This window comes from Protopterus annectens, chromosome 13.part0, assembly GCF_019279795.1.
Source record: "Protopterus annectens isolate FY-2018-M chromosome 13.part0, PAN1.0, whole genome shotgun sequence".
Classification (NCBI taxonomy): Eukaryota; Metazoa; Chordata; order Ceratodontiformes; family Protopteridae; genus Protopterus; species Protopterus annectens.
In genome coordinates this window covers 70145953-70170581 of record NC_056747.1, presented here as the reverse complement: position 1 = coordinate 70170581, position 24629 = coordinate 70145953, and the positions used below count along the sequence as shown (strand labels likewise).

The window sequence follows — 24629 nt, the reverse complement described above, 5'->3', positions numbered from 1 at the left end:
GCCTGCACCTGTCGCCCCTGGGATTCCAGATACTGGCTAAGGCTCTTGCTGCCCCTATAGTGCTTTTTTAGGCAAGGTTCAAATAACAAATTCACCACCGTAACAGGAACAGGCAAGCAAAAACTGAGGGTAATGCTACTCAATACTAGAAGTCTAAATCTCAAAATGCACTCACTCACTCGAGGCACTCCTTAAAATGGAGAACATCGATATCTGTGCAGTGACTGAGACCTGGTTCAAGGATCAAGAGTGCACCCCAGCACTACCAGGCTATAACTCATACCACACTTTTCGGCTATGTAACCTGGACCGAAACACCAAAGGCGGAGGTGTGTCCATATTCATTAAGGATATCCACACCTCCAGGCTAGTTGCTCAGCATAATGCATCCAAGGCTATCCAAGTGCAACTAACTCTGGACAAAACTGCAAACCAAATTGTAGCTTGCTACAGATCCCCCACTATGCCCCAGAATTCCCACTCCTCTTTTCTTAATTTACTGGAAAATATTAGGGTTCAACCAAACACCCTAATAATGGGCGACTTCAACTACCCCACCATTAACTGGGAAAACTACCCGTGTACCAACTCTTTAGCTCTACGTTTTCTGGAATTCATAAACTCAAATGCCCTGGATCAACTTATCCACACCCCCACCAGGGGCAACAATATCCTAGACCTAGTCATTACCAACATGAGTGACCAGTGTTCCACACCTGAAGTCAACTCCTCTTTGGTCCGATCTGACCATAAGCTAATCATCCTTGATATCCACATCCCACCCCCACCTCCCTTTAAGGAAACCATGGTAAAAAATTTCTCCAAGGCCAACTTCATGCTTCTTAAAACAGAAGTGGTGAACTTCATGACACCCATGCAGATGGACAATACAGTTACAACTGCTGAATCCTACACAAATGCACTCTATAAGCACTTACACGAGTGCATGGATCATGCTATCCCAAACAGAACCAAGACGCTATCCTCCAAAAAAAGGAAGCCAATCTGGTGGTCCTCTGTCATAAACAAACTGTACAACAGAAGGAAGAAACTGTTGCAAAAGAGAGTAAAATCCCATGAGTGGAGGAGCTCCCTGGTCAGCTTCAGTAAGAAGCTGAGATCCCTTATAAGATCCTCCAGAGCTAGCTACAAAAACAAAATCACCACTAATTCTAAGGACAACCACAAAGCATTCTATAGCTATGTCAAGAATCTCGATGGCAACACCCAGATCTACTATGAGTTACAGCACAAAGGCATGAAAATTACAGAACCAACTGATATTGCCAACATCCTGGCAGATAGTTTCACTGCTAACTTTACCCCCCCCCACTCACCCCCTAAATGGCCCATATCTATACAGGAAGAATGCAGAGTCCATGTAATCACAACTACACAGGCAAAAGCTGCACTCTCTTAAGCAAAAAACACAGCACCCATGGGACCGGACAACATCCCAGGCTACGTTTTACATGAACTTCAGAATGAACTGGCTCCCCACTTAAGCACCATGTTCAGTAATAGCCTCGCATCAGGCTTTGCGCCCACTGAATGGTGCACAGCAACAGTTATCCCACTCCACAAAGGGGGAGCCACCACTGATCCCGGGAACTATTGACCTATTAACCTGACGAGCCTGGTCTGCAAGGCCATGGAACATATCATCATGGAACTCATAAACGAAGATATTGGTAACCTCCAAACTCTGTATCCCACCCAGTTCGGGTTTGTGAAAGGCAGATCATGCCTCCTGAACCTGATCGACTTCTTTGAGGCAGTCACCAAAGCCGTAGATGAGGGTAAGGTGGTTCACACAGCATATCTTGACCTCACCAAGGCTTTCAACACCATCCCCCATTCTGGAATTATAGCTAAACTCACTAAACTAGGTATAAATCCCTCCGTCACAAAATGGGTTGCCAACTGGCTGACTGACTGAACCCACACTGTAAAAGTTGCAGACTCCAAATCTAACCTCAAAGCAGTGACAAGTGTAGTACCACAGCGTTCCGTCCTGGGATCTCTCCTGTTTGGTATCTACTTCTCTGAAGTACAGGCTAACACAGAAGGCCTCTGGCTAACGAAGCTTGCAAATGACTGCAAACTAGGAGCCATTGTCAAGTACCCAAATGATGTGGACAACCTACAAAAGGGCCTCGATGAGACAGATGCCTGGTGTCAGAGCCATGGCCTCAAGCTCAATGCCAAAAAGTGCAGTGTCATCCCCTTTTGTAAAAACTCTGTACCCATGAACTACCAGATAGGCAGCAATCTACTTACACCAAATGTGTGATAAGAGCCCTTGGGACCCAGGTGGACAGTAGTCTCTCCTTTGATAGTCACATCGGCACAGTAGTCAGGAAGTCCTTCTTCATGGCACACCTCATCATAAAAGGGTTCTCATCCAGGAAAAAAGAGGTAATTGTTCCCCTCTACTCAACACTCATTAGACCCATTATAGAGTACAACGCCCCTTTTGGAATGTACCTCACAAGACATCTGCAGCAGCTGGAAAGGCCACAGAAGTACCTTACAAAGAGGATTACTGGCCTCAAACAAATGCCCTATACTGACTGCCTCAAAAAACTCAAGCTTTACTCCGTAGCATATCGCCTACTCCGAGATGATTTCTGCCTAACATAAAAAGCTATGTCAAACCCAGAGCTGTTGGACATGCTACACCTAAAGAAATCCTAATCCCTCCAAGCTAAACGCTGTAGGGACCTAAACCTTGTCACCACAATAAACAGAACATGCTGGAGGGATAGATTCCTGCCCTAGAGACTTCCCGTACTCTGGAACAGGCTAACCATCTATGGCAAAGTTCTTCATTAGCACTCTTCAAGAAAAATCTTGATGAGTGGGTGGGAAATAGGAAATAAACCCCAGGGATCACTTCTGTGTCTCTGCTCGACAGTGGCACAGGAAAATAACTTTCTTGGGTGGCGTAAGCCAGGGAACCTTGTTGGCTAGGCTTACATAGGCCCTTGGGCCGATAGCCTAGTGGCTACCTATGAACCTATGTCAAGAATCTCAATGGCAACACTCAGATCTGCTCTGAATTACAGCATAATGGCACTAAATATACAGAACCAACTGATATTGACAACATCCTGGCAGATAGATTCAGTGCTAACTTTATCCCCCTCTCACCCCCTAAAGGGCCCATCTCTATACCGGATGAATGCAAAGTTCCTGTAATCACGTCTGCACAGGTAAAAACACACTCTCCAAAGCCAGGAACACAGCATCCATGGGACCTAACAACATCCCAGGCTACTTTCTACATGAACTACTGAATGAACTGGCTCCCCACCTAAGCACCATGTTCAATCATAGCCTCACCTCAGGCTTTGTGCCCACTGAATGGTGCACAGCGACGGTTAGCCCACTCCACAAAGGGGGAGCAACCACAGAGCTGGGGAACTAGAGCCCTATTAGCCTAATGAGCTTGGTCTGCAAGGCCATGGAACGTATCATCATGGAACTTATAAACAGAGACACTGGTAATCTCCAAACTCTGGACCCCACCCGCTTCAGGTTTGTAAAAGGCAGATCATGTCTCCTAAACTTGATAGACTTCTTTGAAGCAGTCACCAAAGCCATAGACGAGGGTAAGGTGGTTCACACAGCCTATCTAGATCTCACCAAGGCTTTCGACACCATCCCCCACTCTGGAATTATAGATAAACCCACTAAACTAGGTATACATCCCTATGTCACAAGATGGGTTGCCAAATGGCTCACTGACAGAACCCACACTGTGGAAGCAGCAGACTCCAAATTTGACTTCAGACCAGTGACAAATGGAGTACCACAGGGTTCTGTCTTGGGTCCTCTCCTGTTTGATATCTACTTTTCTGAAGTACAAACTAACACAGAAGGTCTTTGGCTAATGAAGTTCGTAGATGATTGCAAACTAGGAGCTATAATCAAAACTCCTAATGATGTGGACATCCTACAAAAGGTCCTCACTGAGACAGATGCCTGGTGTCAACGCCATGGCCACAAGCTCAATGCGAAAAAGTGCATTATCATCCCCTTTGGTAAAAGCTCTGTACCCATGAGCTACCACATAGGTGGTAGTCTACTTAACACCGAACGTGTGATAAGAGACCTTGGGACACAGGTGGACAGTAGTCTCTCCTTTGATAATGACATCGCCACAGAGGTCAGAAAATCCTTCTACGTGGCACACCTCATCACAAAAGGATTCTCATCCAGGAAAAAAGAGGTCATTGTTCCCCTCTACTCGTAACTCATTAAATCCTTTATAGAGTACAATGCCCCTTTTAGTATGTACCTCACAAGACATCTACAACAACTGGAAAGGCTGCGGAAATACCTCACAAAGAAGATTATCAGCCTGAAACAGATGCCCTACGCAAACCATCTCAAAAAACTCCAGCTTTACTCCATTGCATATCGCCTACTCAGAGGCGATCTCTGCCTAACATACAAAGCTATGTCAAACTCAGAGCTGTTGGACATGCTCCACTTAAAACATCCCAATACCTCCAAGCTACACACTCTAGGGACCTAAACCTTGTCACCACAATAAACAGAACATGCTGGAGGGATAGATTCCTGTCCCAGAGACTTCCCATACTCTGGAACAAACTACCTATCTACATCAAAAAAAGCTCCTTGTTAGCACTCTTCAAGAAAAATCTTGATGATTGGATGGGAAATTGGAAATTCACCCCAGAGATCACCTCTGGCTCTGCTCGGCAAGGGCACAGGAAAATAATTTTCTTGGGTGGCGAAAGTCAGAGTACCTTTTTGGCTAGGCTTATATAGGTCCTAGGGCCAATGGCCTAGTACCTACCTATGAACCTATGAAGATGGGTTACAAGGGCAGGGATAAATGTCATATAAGTGTATATGGACAAGTTAATGTAGTTATTATACCAGCAGGTTTATGGGAGGTGGAAGTAAACTGAACTACCTGGAGGAAACCCCTACAGACAAACGGGATAACATACAGGCTGTACAAAGACCTTGATTGGAGTTCATGACTGAACCCTGGAGCTGTAAAGCAGGCATCTTACCACTGTGCTGACCCAAGTCACTGAATCACACAAAGATAAGCAGACAGACAGGTCCTTATTTTTTTTTTACGCAGGTAGCATGCTCAGCTATACAGTTAACCTATAATCATACATGCACTAACAGACTATACAATGTCTATGAAGTTTGTCCCAGCTTTGCAGCTGTTTTGCCAATCTCTGTCTGCTCCATCCTTTGTCATATATCCCTTAGACATCCTTTATCTCCATTCACTGCTGTACTTCACTTATCCACACTCAGTCATTGTCTCTGGTATTGTGTTCTGGGACACTATCACTCTTTCTGTGAGATAATATTTCCTTATTGCAGTCCTAAATCACCACTCATACATCTGTCAGATATGACTCTTCACTCTTCCTTTTGTTTCTGTTTACATAGTTGGGTACCCCAATATATAGTACATAAGTCAGACATGAGGTACTGCATAAGTACTGCTAAGTCTGAGTAATAAATAAGACACGTGGGGATAGTGTATTCACAGAAAACATCATTTTAAAACAATTAATCTAAAAAGGGAAAACAACACAAACCACAAAAAATATGACTGCAGCATATGGTAATGTAACTTAGTTTAGTATAAAGTGGCATAAAATAACACAATGTAACACACTGTAGAATGTGGAATAATATAATACAGTATAAAATAATACAGCACAACATAACATAGCATGATATACTGAAGAATTCTTGCCTAAAGCACATTTTATTGGACCAAATATTACCATACTCGACTGAGTGAAGTTTCATTTTGGTGAATGTTGATGTATAAGATAGGGATAAGGAACAAAATTCAGGTGACTTGTGTTCCTCAGTAACATTGTACTGGCAATTGCAAGGTGCTATGATGTCAAATCTGGCTTATGAATTTGGGATGTGTTTTGCCACTTGATGAGCTTTTGTCGTGTGTGTGTGTGTGTGTGTGTGTGTGTGTGTGTGTGTGTGTGTGTGTGTGTGTGTGTTGATACATATTACATAGTGTTCAGTTTGGCTTGTCACAATTCAGGGACTTTTGCTTTGAGAGGCCCCATAACATAGCATAGTGTAGCATAATGTAATATAACCTGAAGTATCAGTTCTGAATGCTAACAGTGCAGTGCAGTAAATGTTTTTTATATCTCAGAATATCATCATGAAATATTAGCTAGTTTCTCTTTCTGCACAGTATAATTTAACCTGCTGATGAAACTGATACTAACATCTAGAAATGAGTAACATGCTAATGAAGCTGATATTAATATCAATAAATTGGTTATCTTTTACTTACTGGATGTTCATCTGCTCACGCCTCATTTGCTGACAGCTGACTGCTCCTATGTGTACTCCACTGTGAGACAGTTAAATACACTGACTGCATCTGTAAATACTTCTCTGTGTTTCTAGGACTTCGGAGCCAGTCTATTTATAGTGCCATCACATTGGAGGGTCCGGGGGATGCTTACTAAAGACATTTTTTTTAACCTTGTTGCCAGCCTTGAGTTTACCACTGGTTGAGAGAATGGCAGCGAGTTGATAAAACTTGAACAGTTGGTGTTGTTGATAAAGAAGATCCCCAGTCAGTGTTATTTATTTTTATTTTATATTTGTTAACTGGGGGTGTCTGACTGAGCCAAAAAGGCCCTTTTTCAGCAGAGACCCAGGGAGAAAAGCTCCACATAGAAACATTACAGATACATTTAGTTATTTAGACATGATCAGTATACACACAAATTACAAAATACATGTTTTTACAGTGGTATGCAGCACATCAACAATTACAGTGGAGAGAACAAACAAAAAAAATAATTTAAAAATAAAGGTAATTAATAGATTTGTGGTCTATAGCTGAACTTTGGAACATAGGTAGAATACATACATAGTACACAGGTACAGTGCATACATTGTAGATTAGCCAGTGTTTGTGAGTAAGATTGAAAACTATTATCAAGTACTCGGTTTAGTATGTGTACCTTATCCGCTTTCACTAGCCTGGGGAGCAATCATGGCACTGCCAACTTTGCTTGAGATGTTGCCTAATGAGGTCTTTAAAGGAGGCTTTGGATGATGTGTTTTGAATGCTAGTGGGGACAGAGTTCCATTTTCTAGCCACTGACCTACTATATAGTGCATCTCCAAAGCTATTGTAGCTGTTGGTGACTTCTAGTAGTAGTTTTCTTGATGATCTAAGAGGCCTTTTAGCTGAGTGATGTACTAGGTTTTTGAGGGTAGGACACTTATTGGGGTGGTAATAGATAGAATGACAGAGGCAGAGCTGATTGTAGGTTAGGAGGCTGGGCAGTTCAAGTCAGTGGGGCTGTCTCAAAGCAGTACAGTGATGAGTTCTATATGAGCAATTTGCAGCAAAGTGGGCAGTTCTGTTATAGCAAGCTTCTGTTTTGCTTAGTTCAGTTTTGTTGAGATTAGTCAGAATGGGAGATGCATAGAGGAGGATGGATAGAATTTGGGAGCGAGCAATGGCTGATCTTGTGTTGTTGGTAAGAAATGGTTTGATACGGTAGAGTGAACCCAGTTTGGAGTGTACTTTTTTAATAGTTAAGCTGAGATGACTATCAAATTTTAGGTGGGAGTCTATGGTTATTCCCAAGAGCTTAGCCTGTGGCACTGGAGTGATTGGAGTAGCATTTGTGGAGTAGATAGAGAATTGACTGTTATCAGTGTTTTTGTTAGAACTGGTTATAATCATAAGATGAGTTTTTTTTGGATTGAGGATAATCTGGGCTTTGGTAAGGTAGTTTACAGTTGTTTGCAGGAGAGTGGGAATGTTTTGTGCAGTGCAGATTAAGGTAGTGTTATCTGCATACTGAAGGATAGATGCATGCTGTGTGGAGGTATGGAAGTCATTTGTGAAGATTGTAAACAGTAGTGGTCCTAAGATAGAACCCTGTGGGACTCCCTGTGGGTGTTGTTAATAAAGTAGATCGCCAGTTGGTGTTGTTAATAAAGTAGATCCCTAACCGGTGTTGTTAATATAGTAGATCCCCAGTTGGTGTTGTTAATAAAGTAGATCCCCAGCCAGTGTTGTTAATATAGTAGATCCCCAGTTGGTGGTGTTAATAAAGCAGATCCCCAGTCGGTGTTGTTAATAAAGCAGATCCCCATAAAACCTAGCCTTTACAGATGTGCATGTTAACACATAAACTGACATTTTAGCCCTATCTGATATTCTTTTAACTAACCAGTTAAGGTTCTATTTAATGGTACATTAGTAATTATACATGTTTTCACGTCATATTTTGTTCATCTTATCTACTCATTACCCCTCCTCACCTTAAGAAAGCCGTTCCTGCTGATGTTCAGCATTATAGTCTTTTTGTGAGCTAGCAGCTGTGGGGGCATGGATACCAGACTGCTAGGGAATATATCTAAGTAAATAATTGCTCATTCAACTTCAGCTCTACCCCTTTGCACTTACTTCATGACAGCAAGGTATATTTAAGTTATATCTCCACTTTTCTCAATACTGTTTTGATAATTATGTTACATGCCTGTTGTGAGGTTATTTGTTTAGCCAACAGAACTAACCAGAGGATGCTTGATGTAGCCATATTAATATCTTTACAGTGGGAAAACAACCTCACCATATCAAATCTAACCCACCCTCTATACTCCCCAATATGTTTTTGGTCTCACTAAGCTACAATAGTTGTTGTTATTTTTTGTTTTTGGCCTTTGTCATTCCAAATCACTTTGTACTTTGTGATTAGTTTTGGGGGGGGGGTATCCCCAGACTATTTTAGTGTATATCCTCTCTAGGATAAGCCCTCCCAGCATTATGCCTTTCTCTGTAATCTTCTCAACAAAGTGCATACCATAACGATCTTGTATTAATTAAATCCCAGATGCCACCTGCTTACCTACACTACAAGCTACATTATATCTCACTGAGGACTGTGCTTCCATGTATGATCACAACACTAATCTTGTTGCTGTCATTTAACAGTGTGGTATTGTTCTGTAAGACAGATGGGCTTAACAGAATTGGTTTCTACATTGAATTCTGTGACAATTCAGCTTCTGTTCAGAAAGTTCTACCTGAAATAGCCACTCCTACTTTGTCAGCCTGTTAACATCAAATTAATGTGAGATGCAGAGTCTTACTGGGCCAGGACCATATTGGAGTGCATAGGCATTACATTCATAGTGAGTTCTACATCCATCTCAGTGGTGATCCACTGCTTACTATGATAACCTCAATGGTCATCTAGCGTTTACCATTTCATCCTCTTCATCCTCACTGGTGATATAGTGCTCACAGTGTCAGCATTAATGGTGATCCGGCACTTACCATGTTACCCTCAGTAGGGATTCAGTGTGCATTGTGTTAGCGTCATTGTTGATACTGTACTTACCATGTCAGACTCAGTAGTGATCCAGTGCTTACCACATCAGTACCAATGAGTGATTCACTACTTACTGTGACAGCCTCAGTAGTCATCTAGTGCTTATCATTCCATCTTCAGTGGTGATCCACTGTTTACAGTATGGTCATCCTGTGCTTACCATTTCCACCTCAGTATTGTTCCATTGCTTAGTATGTCAGCCTCAGTAGTGTTTCATTGTGCATTGTGTTAACCTCAATGTAGATAGCGTGCTTATCATGACAGTACCAGTGACTGATCTGGCACTTACTATGTCAGTACCAGTGAGTGATACGGTACTTACTAAGGCAGCTTCAGTAGTTATCCAGTGCTTATCATTCCATCTTCGGCGGTGATCCACTGTTTACAGTATTTTCATCTTGTGCTTGCTATTTCCACCTCAGTATTGTAACAGTGCTTAGTATGTCAGCCTCAGTAGTGTTCCAGTGTCAGTTGTGTTACCCTTAGTGTAGATACTGTGCTTACCATATCAGTACCAGTGAGTGATCTGGTACTTACTATGTCAGTACCAGTGAGTGATCCGGTACTTACTATGTCAGTATTAGTGATCCAGCACTTATTATATCAGTACCAATATCAGTACCAGTGAGTGGTCCAGCACTTATGTCAGTACCAGTGAGTGATCTGGTTCATATTATGTCAGTACCAGTGAGTAATCTGCTACATACTAGATCAGTATCAGTGAGTGATCCAGCACTTACTATCTCAGTACCAGTGAGTGATCCAGCACTTACTATGGCAGTACTAGTGAGTGATACAGTACTTACTATATCACCATTAGCAGTTATCCAGTGATTACTATTCCATCTTCAGTGGTGATCCACTATTTACAGTGTGATCCTTAATGGTCACCTTGTGCTTACCATTTCCACCTCAATAGTGTTCCAGTGCATACTATGTCAATCTCAGTAGTAACCTAAACCTAGTGTTCATTGTGTCAGCATCAATGTTGATGCAGTGTTTACCATGTCAGACTCAGTAGTAATCTATTTTTTATTGTGTCAGCCTCAATGTTGGCACACTGCTTACCATGTCAGACTCAGTAGCAATCCAGTGCTTATCATGTCATTACCAGTGAGTGATCCAGTACATACCATGTCAGCCTCAGGGATGATCCAGTACTTACCATGCTAGCTTCAGTGCTAATCCAATGAGTACTGTGCCAAAGTGGCAATCCAGAGTTTATTGTGTTTGCTTCAGTGTGAACGTAGTGCTTACCATGTCATCCTCAGTGGTGATCCAGTGCTCACAGTGTCAACATTAATGGTGATCTTGCACTTAACATGCTAGCCTGAGTACTAATCCAGTGTGCTTTGTATTAGCCTCAGTGTTGATACTGTGCTTACCATAACATATTCAGTAGTGATGTAGTGCTTGCCATGTCAGTGCCAGTGAGTGATCCAGTACTTACTATGTCAGCCTCAGTTGTTATTCAGTGCTTACTTTTCCATCTTCAGTGGTGATCCACTATTTACAGTGTCAGCCTTAATAGTTATCTTGTGCATACCATTTCCAGCTCAGTAGTGTTCCGCTGCTTACTATGTCAGCGTCAGTAGTGATCCAGTACTTACCATGTCAACCTCAGTGATGATCCAGTGATTACTATGTTAGCCAAAGTGGTAATCGAGTGTTTATTGTATTTGCCTCAATGCTGATAAAGTGCTTTTCATGTCAGACTTGGTAGTGATCCAGTGCTTACCATGTCAGTACCAGTGAGTGATCCAGTACTTACTATCTCAGCCTCAGTGGTGAGCCACTGCTTACCATATCAGCCTTAGTGGTGATCTGCTCTAAGGAATGGGTTACCATCTCAGCCTCAGTGGTGACCCACTGCTTACCATATCAGCCTTAGTGGTGATCTGCTCTAAGGAATGGGTTACCATCTCAGCCTCAGTGGTGACCCACTGCTTACCATATCAGCCTTAGTGGTGATCTGCTCTAAGGAATGAGTTACTATCTCAGCCTCAGTGGTGACCCACTGCTTATCATATAAGCCTTAGTGGTGATCTGCTCTAAGGAATGGGTTACCATCTCAGCCTCAGTGGTGACCCACTGCTTACCATATCAGCCTTAGTGGTGATCTGCTCTAAGGAATGGGTTACCATCTCAGCCTCAGTGGTGACCCACTGCTTACCATATCAGCCTTAGTGGTGATCTGCTCTAAGGAATGGGTTAAGTTTCACAATCAGTGGCACAGAGCTGTGAGTACATGATGTTGTCCATGAACAATCAGCCTTGTTCTCTTGGTAGCCTTCAAAGGCCTTTTCCAGGAATGTATCCATTGCATTGCAAGCCATCATCGGTAGCTGTCCATTCCTCATCCTGTCTTCTAGTTCATTTTCCTGTGCACCTCCCTCAGTATTACTCCCTTGCTGCTTACTTTTGACAGCAGGAATTCAGTCCTTTCCTCATTCCTTCCTAGTTGTGCCCCACATCTCTCACTGTCCTATTCTCCCACGTCATGCTACAACCTTTCTTTATTTTTTAATAAAATGACATTCCAACATGTACTATCCTGTAACTGACATTGTGTAAAATAAGATTTTCCAGCTAGCTAATACAAGGAAAGCAAAATGAAAAATGAGTGGATTCTTGTTTTGATGAGTAACTAGAAATGACAAAGATTTATAGGTAAGTACTAGGCTAGCTACCCTTGCGGGCCATTTTAAGCCAAGCCAATTTCCCTTTTTCTGCCTAAAATAACCTGTCCCATTTTGGTGATAGATTGGTCTTACCCATCCCAAAGTCTGTAATTATATAGTACCCCTATTGAGAATAACTGTGATCATACCATAGATAATTTGAGGGGACTGATGCATGGGATAAAGCATTTAGGAGCTCCCTCTGTCTATTGGTATTACAGGGGGCAGTCCTGGGGTAAATCTTCTGTTTCCCATCTATAGATATAAGTTGGATTTGATGGGGAGTCTGTTTTATAGAAACAGTATCCTCTGCGAGATATATCTGTCCCTCCAAACCATTCTGTTGATGTTGCAGAATAGGTTTATATCCCTAGACTGGGTATGTCTAATTTCATTTGACTTGCTGACATGCAGTAAATCCATCAGAAGTGAATTGGAGAGTAGCTTGTATGCCAGATACATGTCACCACTTAGCGGGCCTTGTATCCTTATAGTAAGGAATCTGTAGGTGTTCCAGTTGTTGCATGTGTCTGGACAGGTACATCATAAAGGGGGCATAGTATTCAATGACTGGCATAATGGGAGGTGAGTAAAAGGGAGTGATGACATTCCTAGATCTAGATATAATCCTTTGTTTATAAGCTGTGCAGTATAGACAGACTATCTTACAACAATGGACATACATTGGTCAAAAGTTAGGTCACTCTCCACATAAATTCCCAAATCTCAAACAACTGGGATAACTCATAGGGGTGTATTGTGAATGTGATAGTTCCCTGGAGTAGATGACTTCCAAAAGGATACAATAATGCATTTTTTGGCATGTAGTTTGTCAGTTTTTTTCACATCAGTTATTTATTTGGGACAAACATTCTTTCAGGATGGCTAAGTCATTTGGGGATTCAATGACAGCTTTTAGCTTACAGTCATCTGCTAACTTAGTCAGCCAGGGCTCTTTGGTATTAGTCTTTTACTTCAGAAAAGTTGATTATAGGCAGGAGAGGTCCTGGCATAGAACCATGGGGGGCTTCATTGGTGACTGGCCTCATTATGGAGGTCACTTCTCCTATTTTGATTGTCTGCATCCTATTTGTGAGCCAGTTAGAAATACAGTGTGTAACAGAGGGGGTTTATTCCTAGTTTATTTAGTTTTTCTACTATGTCTGAGTGGGGAATTGTGTCAAAAGCTTTGGTCAAGTCAAGGTATGCAATGTGTACCATTTTGCCTTCATCCTTTCCTCTGGTGACCTTTTCAAAAAAAAAATCGACTAGGTTGTGTAAGCATGACCTGCCCTTGATGAATCCAAACTGAGATATGTCCAGTAGTTGGAGGTTCCTTATGTCCTGATTGATTAATTCCATGATAAGTCTTTCCATGGCTTTGCATAAGAGGCTGATCAGACTTATGAGTCTGTAATTGCCTGGGTCTGTGGAAGATCCTGCCTTATGCAGGGGAATAACTGTAGCTGTTCTCCACTTGCTTGGTATAAACCCTGCATGGAGGCTGAGACTGACTAGTGTTATTAGGGGTGTAACTACATCATGCTTCGTGCTATTTAAGATGCATCCTGGGATAGTGTCAGGACCCATCAGTACACTGTTTGTAGCTTTTGATAGCACTTGTAAGACTTGGTTTTGTGTTATAGCCAGAGGTAAGCCACTTTTAGATGTATCTAGAGGGACAGATGGAGGGGAGAGAGGGGTAAAGTTACACCGAAATCTATTGCCCAGTAGTTTGGCTATGACTTCAGCCTCAGTGTAGGTAATATTGTTCACAGTCAACTCAGTGCATTGCTGCATTGTGCTTTTGAGATTACAAACATAACTAAATATGCCTTGTACTTGTCTTTGACTTGGGTAGGTGTTTTAGCCTCAAACCTGGCTTTGGTGGATTTTTTTTAAGCTCCTGAGGTATTTCTTTATTTCAGTGGATATATTCTAGGAAATGGGTTTGTACACCATTCCTTACAGCACTGCCACAATGGACATGTCTTGCTTCAATCTACTAAAAACTACAATAAATTATTAAGTAAAGAGCCAAAATGCTTTACAAAAGTAGAGTCTGCATAATTAAAAAGTTTAGTATCACATTATCATGGCTGTTTTTCTTTTCTGTTTTTAATCAGGTATGCCTGGATCTATAAAAAGCGCAGTGTGCCACTCTTTTTCTTCATTATTTCTGGAATTTTTGCCATCTTTTTCTTCTTCAGCATTTACAGCAGCTTGCAAAACATTACCAAGAAACAGGTATCAGTAACCAAAACTGAGATTGAGACTACAACTCCTCACCACTTACATCCAAAAGTCATACCTGAGTGCAAAGAAAACACATCCGTGGCCACCATCAGTGGCTTCTCAGAACTAGCAACCCACATAAAGGATTTCCTGAAGTACAAGCACTGCAGGAACTTTGAGATGATCCATGATATTCCAAATAAATGTGATGGACCTCAGCAGACAGACAAGGTCTTTCTCTTCCTTGCGATCAAGTCATCACCAAATAACTACGAGCGCCGAGAAGTTATCCGGAAAACATGGGGGCAGGAAAGAATATACAGAGGAATGCAAATAAGAAGGATTTTCATATTAGGAGTAACTTCAGAAGAGAAGGAAAAAAAGAAGTTCCAACAACTGATCCATATTGAAAACCAACAGTATGGAGACATTCTTCAGTGGGACTTTTATGACACGTTTTTCAACCTCACCTTAAAACAAGTCCTTTTCTATGAATGGTTTATCAAGCACTGCCCCTATGTGAATTTTCTTTTCAATGGTGATGATGACATCTTTGTCAATTCAGGTGACATGGTGCAGTACTTAGTAGGTCTAAAAGGGAATAATGGTGATAAACATTTGTATACTGGACAGCTTATTGCTAATGTGGGTCCAGTTCGTCACAAATCAAGCAAATATTATGTACCTGAACAAGTGTACCCATCAGATTCTTACCCACCATACTGTACAGGTGGTGGGATTATGATGTCAAGATTTACAGCCAGAGAAATCTATCACGCATCTCTAAGTATTCCAATTATGCCAATTGATGATGTATACCTTGGTATTTGCCTAGAAAAGGTGGGCTTATCACCTGCATCTCACATGGCAGTAGCTGTTTTTGGTATACAAGTCACTTCTGTATCTATAGATTCTTTTGATCCTTGTTTTTACAAGGAGTACCTGGTCGTTCATCGTTTACTGCCGTATGAGACAATAGTGATGTGGGAAGCTGTACATGACTCAAACCTAAAATGTGTGGTTTCAAAATTATAAATGAGCCTGCTGGTAACCACAGTGGTCCATTAAATGCATATATTTATAGTGTCATGTTAATCCTGTATTACATTTACAGTGAGGGACATATGATGGTGAAATAAATTCAATTTACAGTATTCTGACTATAATGCTCTGAGCCACTGTATTTCTAAAAGACAGCTGGTGAATACTTTTTAGGCTAACAATGTAAATTTGTTTCTGGTGCTGGAGAGAGTGACGTCATTGTAGAAATTATACTTTGCATTACAAATGGTACTAAGGTAATTGGTTGAAGCAATTACTGATGCATGATGGGAACCAATTACATTATCATACTTCAGAACTGATTAGTAACAAGATCTGAGATGCCCTGACATTGGTGCCTTTAATTATATAATTACTTGTAATATTGTACAGACCAGTGGGAAGTCCTTCAAATGCAAAATGGTGACAGTGGAAGGAGACTGTGAAACTTATGTTTGTTGGTTTGTACAGCTAGCCATTATATAGTTACATTCATCTTTGGTTTTGCATATCTGCTTCTTTCCCTGCCCCACCAACTCTAAAATGTCTCCCTGGAATCACACTACACCATTCACAGATAGAGAAACGGACATCGGTCCACTGCCTGCTCAATGGATTAACGTCTTCTTGACTTGTGTCTCTTTGGCCCCTTCTCCACCTGGTCCTGTCTTTTTTATCTAAGGTACCTACCCTGATGACCCAGATAACTTATCTTCTGTCCTTCCTTCATCCATGCTATACATGCCCAATGCTGCAAGTCTGTCCATGTACTGTGGTTCACCTACTGATATGAATTTTGTTACCACTTTGCTGCCTATCTTCCTCCAGTCACTTAATGCATTTCTTTTAGCAAGGCCTTCTACAAGTGCAAGCAATGCCCTGAAAGTCATTTTCTTAATTCTTCAGGGACTGAAAATACTAAGTATTAAACTGTTCCTTAAATCTCTGATGCAGCATATTTGAATGGTACTAGAAAATGTTGTGTGTTATTTTTCTTGATTTCTGTTGGATCTTTTTTGCCTTTTTTTAGGTTCCTGACCCAGAGACTCCCCAGACTCTGGAATAGATTGCCCATACATGTCAAGCAGAGCCTCTTTGGACCTCTTCAAGAGGAACCTTGACGATTGGATGGGAGAAAGGAAATTCACCCCAGGGATCACGTCAGTTGCCCTGCTAGACAGGGGTCCAGGAAAGTAAATAATGTGGGAAGAAATAGCCAGGGAATTGTTATGGCTAGGCTTGTATAGGCCCTAGGGCTGATAGCCTAGTACCAACCTATGAACCTTGTTTATCACACTACCTGTCGTTGTTATTAAATGCAGAGTGGTTTATAACCCGATATTTTGTTATTACATGAAAAACAAATAACCAGAATGTAAAGAAAATCATTTATTAATGTTAAATTAAATTATTGAAAATTATGGAAAAGATTATTTATATATATTTTTATAAACCATTACACAAATTATAACGAGTGACATACTTATGAATTTACAAGTTTCTTAGTCTTGTCTGTTAATGTGAAAATCCGTATAATCCATAAGTTTATTTTCACAATAAAGTCTTGTTATGCTGCTGAGATAAGAACTCTGAAAGGTAAACAAGGGTAGTTTTTTTAATCATGATGTGAAATGATAGTTTTAATTTAGCTGTAACTTGTATAGTTTAATGAAACTTGGCATATCAGATTTTGCTGTGGCACACCCCAGTGAAAGCAGTCTTTTTACATAAAGCACAGATTTACTGAAGTGTAGGAAACTGTTTTTCACTGTGAAAAGTGATGGAAGCCTACTTTTCTTGTATATGAATGTGTGTTGGTGTCTTTGTGTGTATATGTGTGGGGCACATTATTAATAGTTTATCCATGTGTGCATGCAAGGAGTAAATTAGCAATATTTTATCTATCCAATGATGTCAGCAGTGACTAAGGAAAGCCATTCACAAGGCACATAACGTATATCCAGCGTATAACTGCATCATTAGGTGCACAAACACATTATCCCTACAGGCAGGCCACCTCTTCCTGACTAACAGCAATGATGAAAACACTGTACAGAATGGCTATATAAATTATAGTAATTTGCTGTCTTGTCACATGCACTCTCAATGACAGTCCAACAAGCAAGAGTGCATATTCATTATAAATAATGACTCAACGTTTTCTGCAGTGGACCCTCTGTTCTCCCCCACCAATAAACATAGTCGTCCGTGATGGTCAGTACAACCTGGGGTAGGAACAGTTCCTTAAAGCAGTGAACTCGTATTGCAGGGGCATTTGTCAATTGTAACTAATGTAAAATGTCCCTCTACTAGAGTATAAACTACTTCTGTCAATCGACTAATCTGGTCAACATGCTCATTTTTTAACACAGGCATCTCAATGGTGTGTGGTATGTGTGTGTGTGTGTGTGTGTGTGTGTGTGTGTGTGTGTGTGTGTGTGTGTGTGTGTGAGTGTGTGTGTGTGTGTAATCTGGTCAACATGCTCATTTTTTAACACAGGCATCTCAATGGTGTGTGGTATGTGTGTGTGTGTGTGTGTGTGTGTGTGTGTGTGTGTGTGTGTGCGTGTGTGCGTGTGTGCGTGTGTGTGTGTGTGTGTGTGTTTGTGTGTGCATATGTGTATATGTATGTATGTACATATGTCTATGGGGTATATATGTGCATGACCATCAGTAGGGATAAATTGAGCTATACCATGCATATTTTTTTAACTTTCTTTAGAGATGAATGCATTCTGTGAATTACTACATTTTTCCAACATGATTATTTATGAGTCCTTTTTAAACAAAATGACCTATGAGCATGTAAACACCTAAACGATTACAGATCACTTGCATTCAGTCAAAAAACAGATTGTGTGCTTTTCCTTCATTGTTGCTGAAGCTTATAATAATTTTAATTGCTCTATATGTTCTTAAATTACTGACAAGATAACAACATACAGTGACTACTTATTTTGATTTCATTATGCTAAAGGTATATTGTTTGTCATCCATAAACAAGCTATACTCAAAAGGCACATTTTTTTCATTGTATCATTGTTTTCTGCGCTATTTTAATGCTTCATAATTACTCCAACTGCTTCTTTTACAATTTTAATGTTTCCTACAAAATGACAGATGTTGGGGCCTGTCTTGGTAACATGAACATGTTTTCTTGCTTTCGTTCCTTTATCCCTGCATACATTTCAAGTCCTGTTTATATGAGTCATGCTAGACATAAGGAAGTGGTGCTATTTTCTCATGCCATTAAGATAGAATAGCGGGACTGTGAACCACTGTCATCTGACACATTTTCTGTAACAGACCTACTTCTATGTTTCCCAGAATGGCCCTCATTTATGTGTCTGTCTGAGCTTGTTCTGTGCCATAAATATGTTAGCTACTTCCAACAAAAGAAAGTAGGTAAATAGCAGGCTTTCATAAAGGGATTCATTTGTAGTTCTAAAAGAAGTGACATACCTTTCCTCACATTCTCATGCTGAAGTTTGAAAACTGTCACTTCAGTAAAAGATCCTTGCTGTATCATGTACAGGCAAGAAGTAGTACTCAAAACAACACCAAAGCAAATCTGTCTGCTACTTTCCAATGCTTTCAGTGGGATTTTTTTTTTCTGTATAATGAATGATGCAGAATTAAAATGTGCTTTACTAGTTTCTTAATTATTTCTGTTATGTTCAGCCCCCCTTTTTCATTTCATATTTGTTTATACTTTGGTAATCAGAAAAGTGAACCTTTTTCAGCCGCGACAGGCCACATTGGCAAACATAATAACAAGTAATAAATGCATTTAGTAATACAAAGAAAAAAAAATACTGACCTAAAGACTTCAACAAAGATTGCATGTGCAACACATAGCCAGTGTGTGACGTTGAATAAGTAAAACATTAAGCAACATTTACTGGAATGTATACATGGTTAAAATATTATAAATAACAAATTGTAGGCACCTATACTGCACAACTCACAGAGCTGTAAGATGTTACTGATGTTCATCATGTTACCCTGCTGCAGTCATCACACTTGGGTTATCCTGTCATCAGGCGGTCCCGCAGTCGGCCGGAATTCCAAAGTCTTGGTCCGGCGTCGGTTGCTGTCGTCTCTTCCCTGACATCAGTGCGCCAGGGGTATATATAATGCACCCAACGCCATTTTCTTCAGTCTTTCTTGCCGCGCGGTGCCCAAAGCAGAAGCAGTTCGCAAGTGCCGGTCGGCCGACTCCTGAGATTTTCGAATTCGAATTTCAGACCGAAGTCTTCTATAAAGCTAAGTACCCCATTGGGGAAACTTTTCTTGCCTCAGACCGATGTCAGAAAAAGTTAACAATTGTATTTCTTGTGGGAAGCAAATACCTCATAAGGATTTTCATTCTTATTGCATACCTTGCCTAGGCCCAGACCATGACGTCACTTCTTGTCAGTTTTGTGCTAGGTTTAATAAGCGTACCACTAAAAGACACTTTGATTTCGCACGACACTACTTCCGTAGGAAATTTAACTTCAACATGCCGTTGGAGCAACCGACTACCGGCGTGCACAAAAAACGCAGGGATAAGGACAGGCAGCCCAGGCCTAAGCCAGATTCCGATGCCTCGGCTGATCCAGTCTCCGGTTCTCCGGTCCTCAGTCAGGCTCCGATGCAGCCCCTGACTACCGCAGATCTGGAACCCGAGACCACTATGGAAATTTTGACGGAATGTACTAGGCAGATGCAGCCTTTTACTTCAGGCCCTTCTGACGACTTTGCTTCAAAAGACGTCAGTGCTGCAGAAACGCCATCAGTTTCTGAAGGTGTTTTCAGACCGACGACTATCACCATTAAAACGTTTTCTAAGTTGAAAACTCCTTCTAAAACTAAAAGGACTGCACTTCAATCTCCTGTTCAAGGCCCTATGCCTAAGAAACAGATGTTCAAAATGGCTGAAGATTTGATTTCTTTAATCAGGGGTTCACAGCCCCCTCCTGAAAAAAGGCCTAGACAAGAGGAAGATTTTGCTTCCTCTGAGCAAATGTCCATTTCTTCAGACTCCTCTGAGGACCAAGAGTATTCCTTCTCTCCTTATGAAGATTCTGATGCTGAGGACTCTATTCCCCTCAGCTTCTCCTCCTGAAGACTACTCCTTTGGGGAGACTTTACACACTATGAGGGAACATTTTCACTGGGAAGGCCAAGACTACTCTGATTCAAAAAAAAAGCTCAGAGAGTTTCTTTTACTCCCCCAACACAGACCACTTGCCATCCCACCAGTTTTGGACATTGTGGATGATGTCTATTTAGAATCCAATTTCAACCCAGACTCTCTTCCTCCTGCTCTGGCTAAGCCTGACAAATACTACAGAGTGTCTGATTCCCACAAATTTATTTACAAAAGCCCAGTAGCTGACCCAGAGACTATCTCCCAGGGTCCCAAGGGGGCTAAGGCTTCTATGGCTAAAAACCCAGTACCTTCTGAGAGGGATTCCAGAGCACTAGACAGGTGGGGGAACAAGGTTTACACCTCAGCCACACTAGCTATGAGGGCACTGAATTGTCAATTTCATATGCTTAAGTATTAGCAATTTCTAATCTCTCAGTTAAAGCAAAGAATAACCACTCTCCCTCAACAATATGAATTGAAAGAAGTACAAGATCTGTTGCACGCCACTGAGCAGGTGGACAAACATACCTTACAATGTGGGTTTGATTCTTTGGAGGCCTCCTGCAGAGCAGCTGTCACTGGGTCTGTTATACATAGGCATGCTTGGTTAAAGGAACAAACTCTGCTTGATCATGTTAAAGCAAAACTACTAGATGCTCCCTTACAGCAGGATGTTCTTTTTCGAGTTAAAGCAGAAGAAGTTTTAAAGAAAATGGAAGATAAGGCAAAATCTATGCAGACAGTCAAAGATTTCCTACAAGTACAACCCCCTCGCTTCAGCAGAAACTGGCCAACAAAAAATTGGTCCTTTCCAGCCACTGACAGACCACAGAGGGGTAAATGCAGACGCCCAAGGGGCAGAGGACAACCACAAGCCCAATATAAACCTCACTAATGGGGCACTACAACACAGACGGGAGGAGAAGACAGGTCTCAATCCACCAGAAGGCAAACTCAATGACTTGCACCTCATCTGGCCAAGCAATACTCTCTTGGCAGCCCCCTTGGGGGAAAAACTCGCACTTTTTGCAGACAACTGGCAGATAGTCACAAAGGACAAATGGGTCCTAGACATAATTTTACGAGGATACAGATTCCACTTTCACACCTTGCCAATGAAAAGTGGAATGTCAAACCTACCACAAAATCAATGGGCAGAGGCACAAAAGCAAATTACAGCTCTCATGGACATGAGAGCCATTCAGCTGGTACCTACTCGAGAGCAAGGTCAAGGATTTTACTCAAGACTTTTTCTAGTGCCCAGAAAGGACAATGCCTGGAGACCAATTCCGGACCTTTCAATTCTAAACACTTACTTGCAAGTACCCAAATTCAAGATGCTAACACTACAGCAGCTACTTCCCATGTTGGGCAAGGAAGCATGGCTAGTAACGTTGGACCTCAAGGAGGCATACCTGCATGTCCCTATCAGACAAAGTTGCAGAAGATACCTCCATTTCATTGCAGGTTCAACCCATTACCATTTCTCTGCACTGCCCTTTGGCTTATCTACTGCGCCCAGAGTTTTCACAAAATGCCTGGCACCAGTAATTGCATACTGCAGACAAAGAGGAATTCAGATATATCCATACCTGGATGACTGCCTCATCCAAGCAGAAAGCAAAGACATTCTCTTACATCATCTGGCCTTTGTAAAGCATCTACTAAACTGCCTGGGGTACACAGTAAACGAAAAGAAGTCAAAACTAGTACCCTCACAAAAAATGACATTCCTGGGTGCCAGCTTGAATACAACTGCCCAGAAGGCTTATCTTACGCCAGACAAGCAACTACAACTAACTCAATATTTCAAGACAATGGCAACAAAGACCCAATTAACTGCAAGAAAAATTCTGCAGGCTTTGGGCTTCATGGCATCTTGCATACTAATAATACCATTTGCAAATCTGCATATGAGGAAATTACAATGGTACCTAAAGAGCGTATGGTCTCAACACAGCCACAGCTTGGACACAATGATATCTCTCATTCCTTGCCTACAACAGGAATTTCTATGGTGGTCACAGGCATGTCACCTCAACAAGGGTCAGCCTTTCACCTTGCCCCCAGCCAGGCAGACTATCACAACAGAAGCTTCAGACTACGCTTGGGGGGCACACATGGCAGGACAATGCATTCAAGGCCTATGGACTGCAGATCAAAGAAATCTGCACATAAATCAAAAAGAGATGCTAGCTGTACAGAAAGCTCTGACAGCCTTCAAGGATCTATTACATCCAGGACAACTTGCAATAAAGACGGACAACACCACAGTAATGTGATACATAAACAAACAAGGGGGTACACATTCTTACCCTCTATGCAGGCAAGCAATGATCTTATGGAACACAGCTCTGGCCTACCAAGTCCAGTTACAAACTCAATTCCTGCCAGGACAGAAAAACACATTGGCAGACAACCTCAGCAGAAACATCAAAGATCCCCACGAGTGGAAACTAGATCCACAAATATTTGCAATGATAACTCAAAAATGGGGCCTTCCAAACATAGACCTGTTTGCCAGTCCTCAAAACTACCAACTGACAAAATTTTGTACAAGGACCTTCCACCATCAAGCTTGGAAAGTGGACTCTCTCTCTTTCAGTTGGAAAAACCTGACAGCATATGCCTTCCCTCCATTACCTCTCCTCACAAAGGTTCTTTTGAAGGTCAAAAAGGAGAGACCACGACTGATTCTCATAGCCCCAGACTGGCCACGCCAGCACTGTACCCGCTATTGAAAAATATGGCCCACAGCCCACCATGGATATTGCCTCAAATACCCCATTTGCTCACACAACAAAACAAACAGATTCTTCACAGCCAGCTCAAAACATTAAATCTGGCTGCATGGAAAATCAACTAAACATCCAACCAGCTCCTCTTTCACAAGCAGTTCTGGATGTTATTCTGGAAGCCAGGAGGCCAAGCACCAGGAAGGCTTATTCGGACAAATGGAAAAGGTTTTGTGCCTGGAACCAAGCTAAAGGCCAAGACACAATTCAGCCTCACATGCCTTACATTCTACAGTATTTAGCTGAGATGTTGCACAAAGGACTTTCCTTTTCCTCAATTAAAATCCATGCTTCAGCTGTTTCAGCTCACTACAACACGGATCCACCTTTATTTTCATATCCTCTTCTAAGGCAGTTCCTCAGAGGGGCAAAAAAACATTAGACCACCCAGGAGAGCTCCTACACCAACATGGGACCTCAACTTTGTTCTGGAAAAACTAACACTACCTCCCTTTGAACTAGCTTTCTCTGCAGATCTTCAGTTCCTATCAAGGAAGACTGCCCTGCTCCTAGCAATAACTTCAGCTAGGAGAGTCTCAGAGCTACAGGCACTAATGGCAGTGGAACCTTTCCTCATTTTTCATCAAGACAGAGTTTCTCTACGAACTAATCCTTCCTTCATGCCTAAGGTTGTTTCCAGTGTAGCTTTGAATCAAACCATCCACTTACCCACCTTCTTCCCCAATCCACAGAACAAAGGTGAGAGACTCCTGCATTCCTTGGACATTCACAGGCAGCGTTACTACTTGGACAAAACTAAGGCTTTCAGAAAAACTGACCAGCTCTTTGTATCCTATGCTACAGCTTCTCAAGGGAAGGCTATATCTAAGCAAACCATTTCTAAATGGATAGGTCATTGCATACGTTTCTGTTATACCCATCATGGGAAACCAGTTCCTGCTCCCATTAGATCCCACTCTACCAGGGCAACAGCTACCTCTATAGCCTTTCTCAGGGGGGTTCCAACCAAGGAAATTTTAGAAGCTGCAACTTGGAATTCAGTACACACTTTTACCAAACACTATCACTTACCTCTTTACTCTAAATCCAGGGCAGGCTTCACCACTGCAGTTCTGCAGGGCCTTATTGCCTCCACTAACCCTCTATGACACCACCCCCCTACCTTAGCTTTGGGATTCAACCCAAGTGTGATGACTGCAGCAGGGTAACACGATGAACATAGTACAGTTTTATACCTACCATAAATGTAGATGTTCGAGTGTTCACCCTGCTGCAGTCCAGGTTACCCTCCCTCCATCCCCTCTGATCTTCTGGAAAAATCTCTTCTATGCCTTACTGATGTATTTGCTTATAGCTGAAGGGATTTTGTGTT

General features: G+C 41.7%; 1 protein-coding gene across 1 annotated transcript in view; it reads left to right on the top strand.

The window, feature by feature from the left end:
* Positions 1 to 16415, top strand: part of LOC122788314 (N-acetyllactosaminide beta-1,3-N-acetylglucosaminyltransferase 3-like) — a 69343-nt gene extending 52928 nt beyond the window's left edge. The window contains exon 2 of the mRNA XM_044055401.1: positions 14215 to 16415. Coding sequence (XP_043911336.1) covers positions 14215 to 15358 — 1144 coding nt within the window. The 3' untranslated portion in view covers positions 15359 to 16415. The remainder of the gene's footprint in view (positions 1 to 14214) is intronic.
* Positions 16416 to 24629: the final 8214 nt, after the last annotated feature.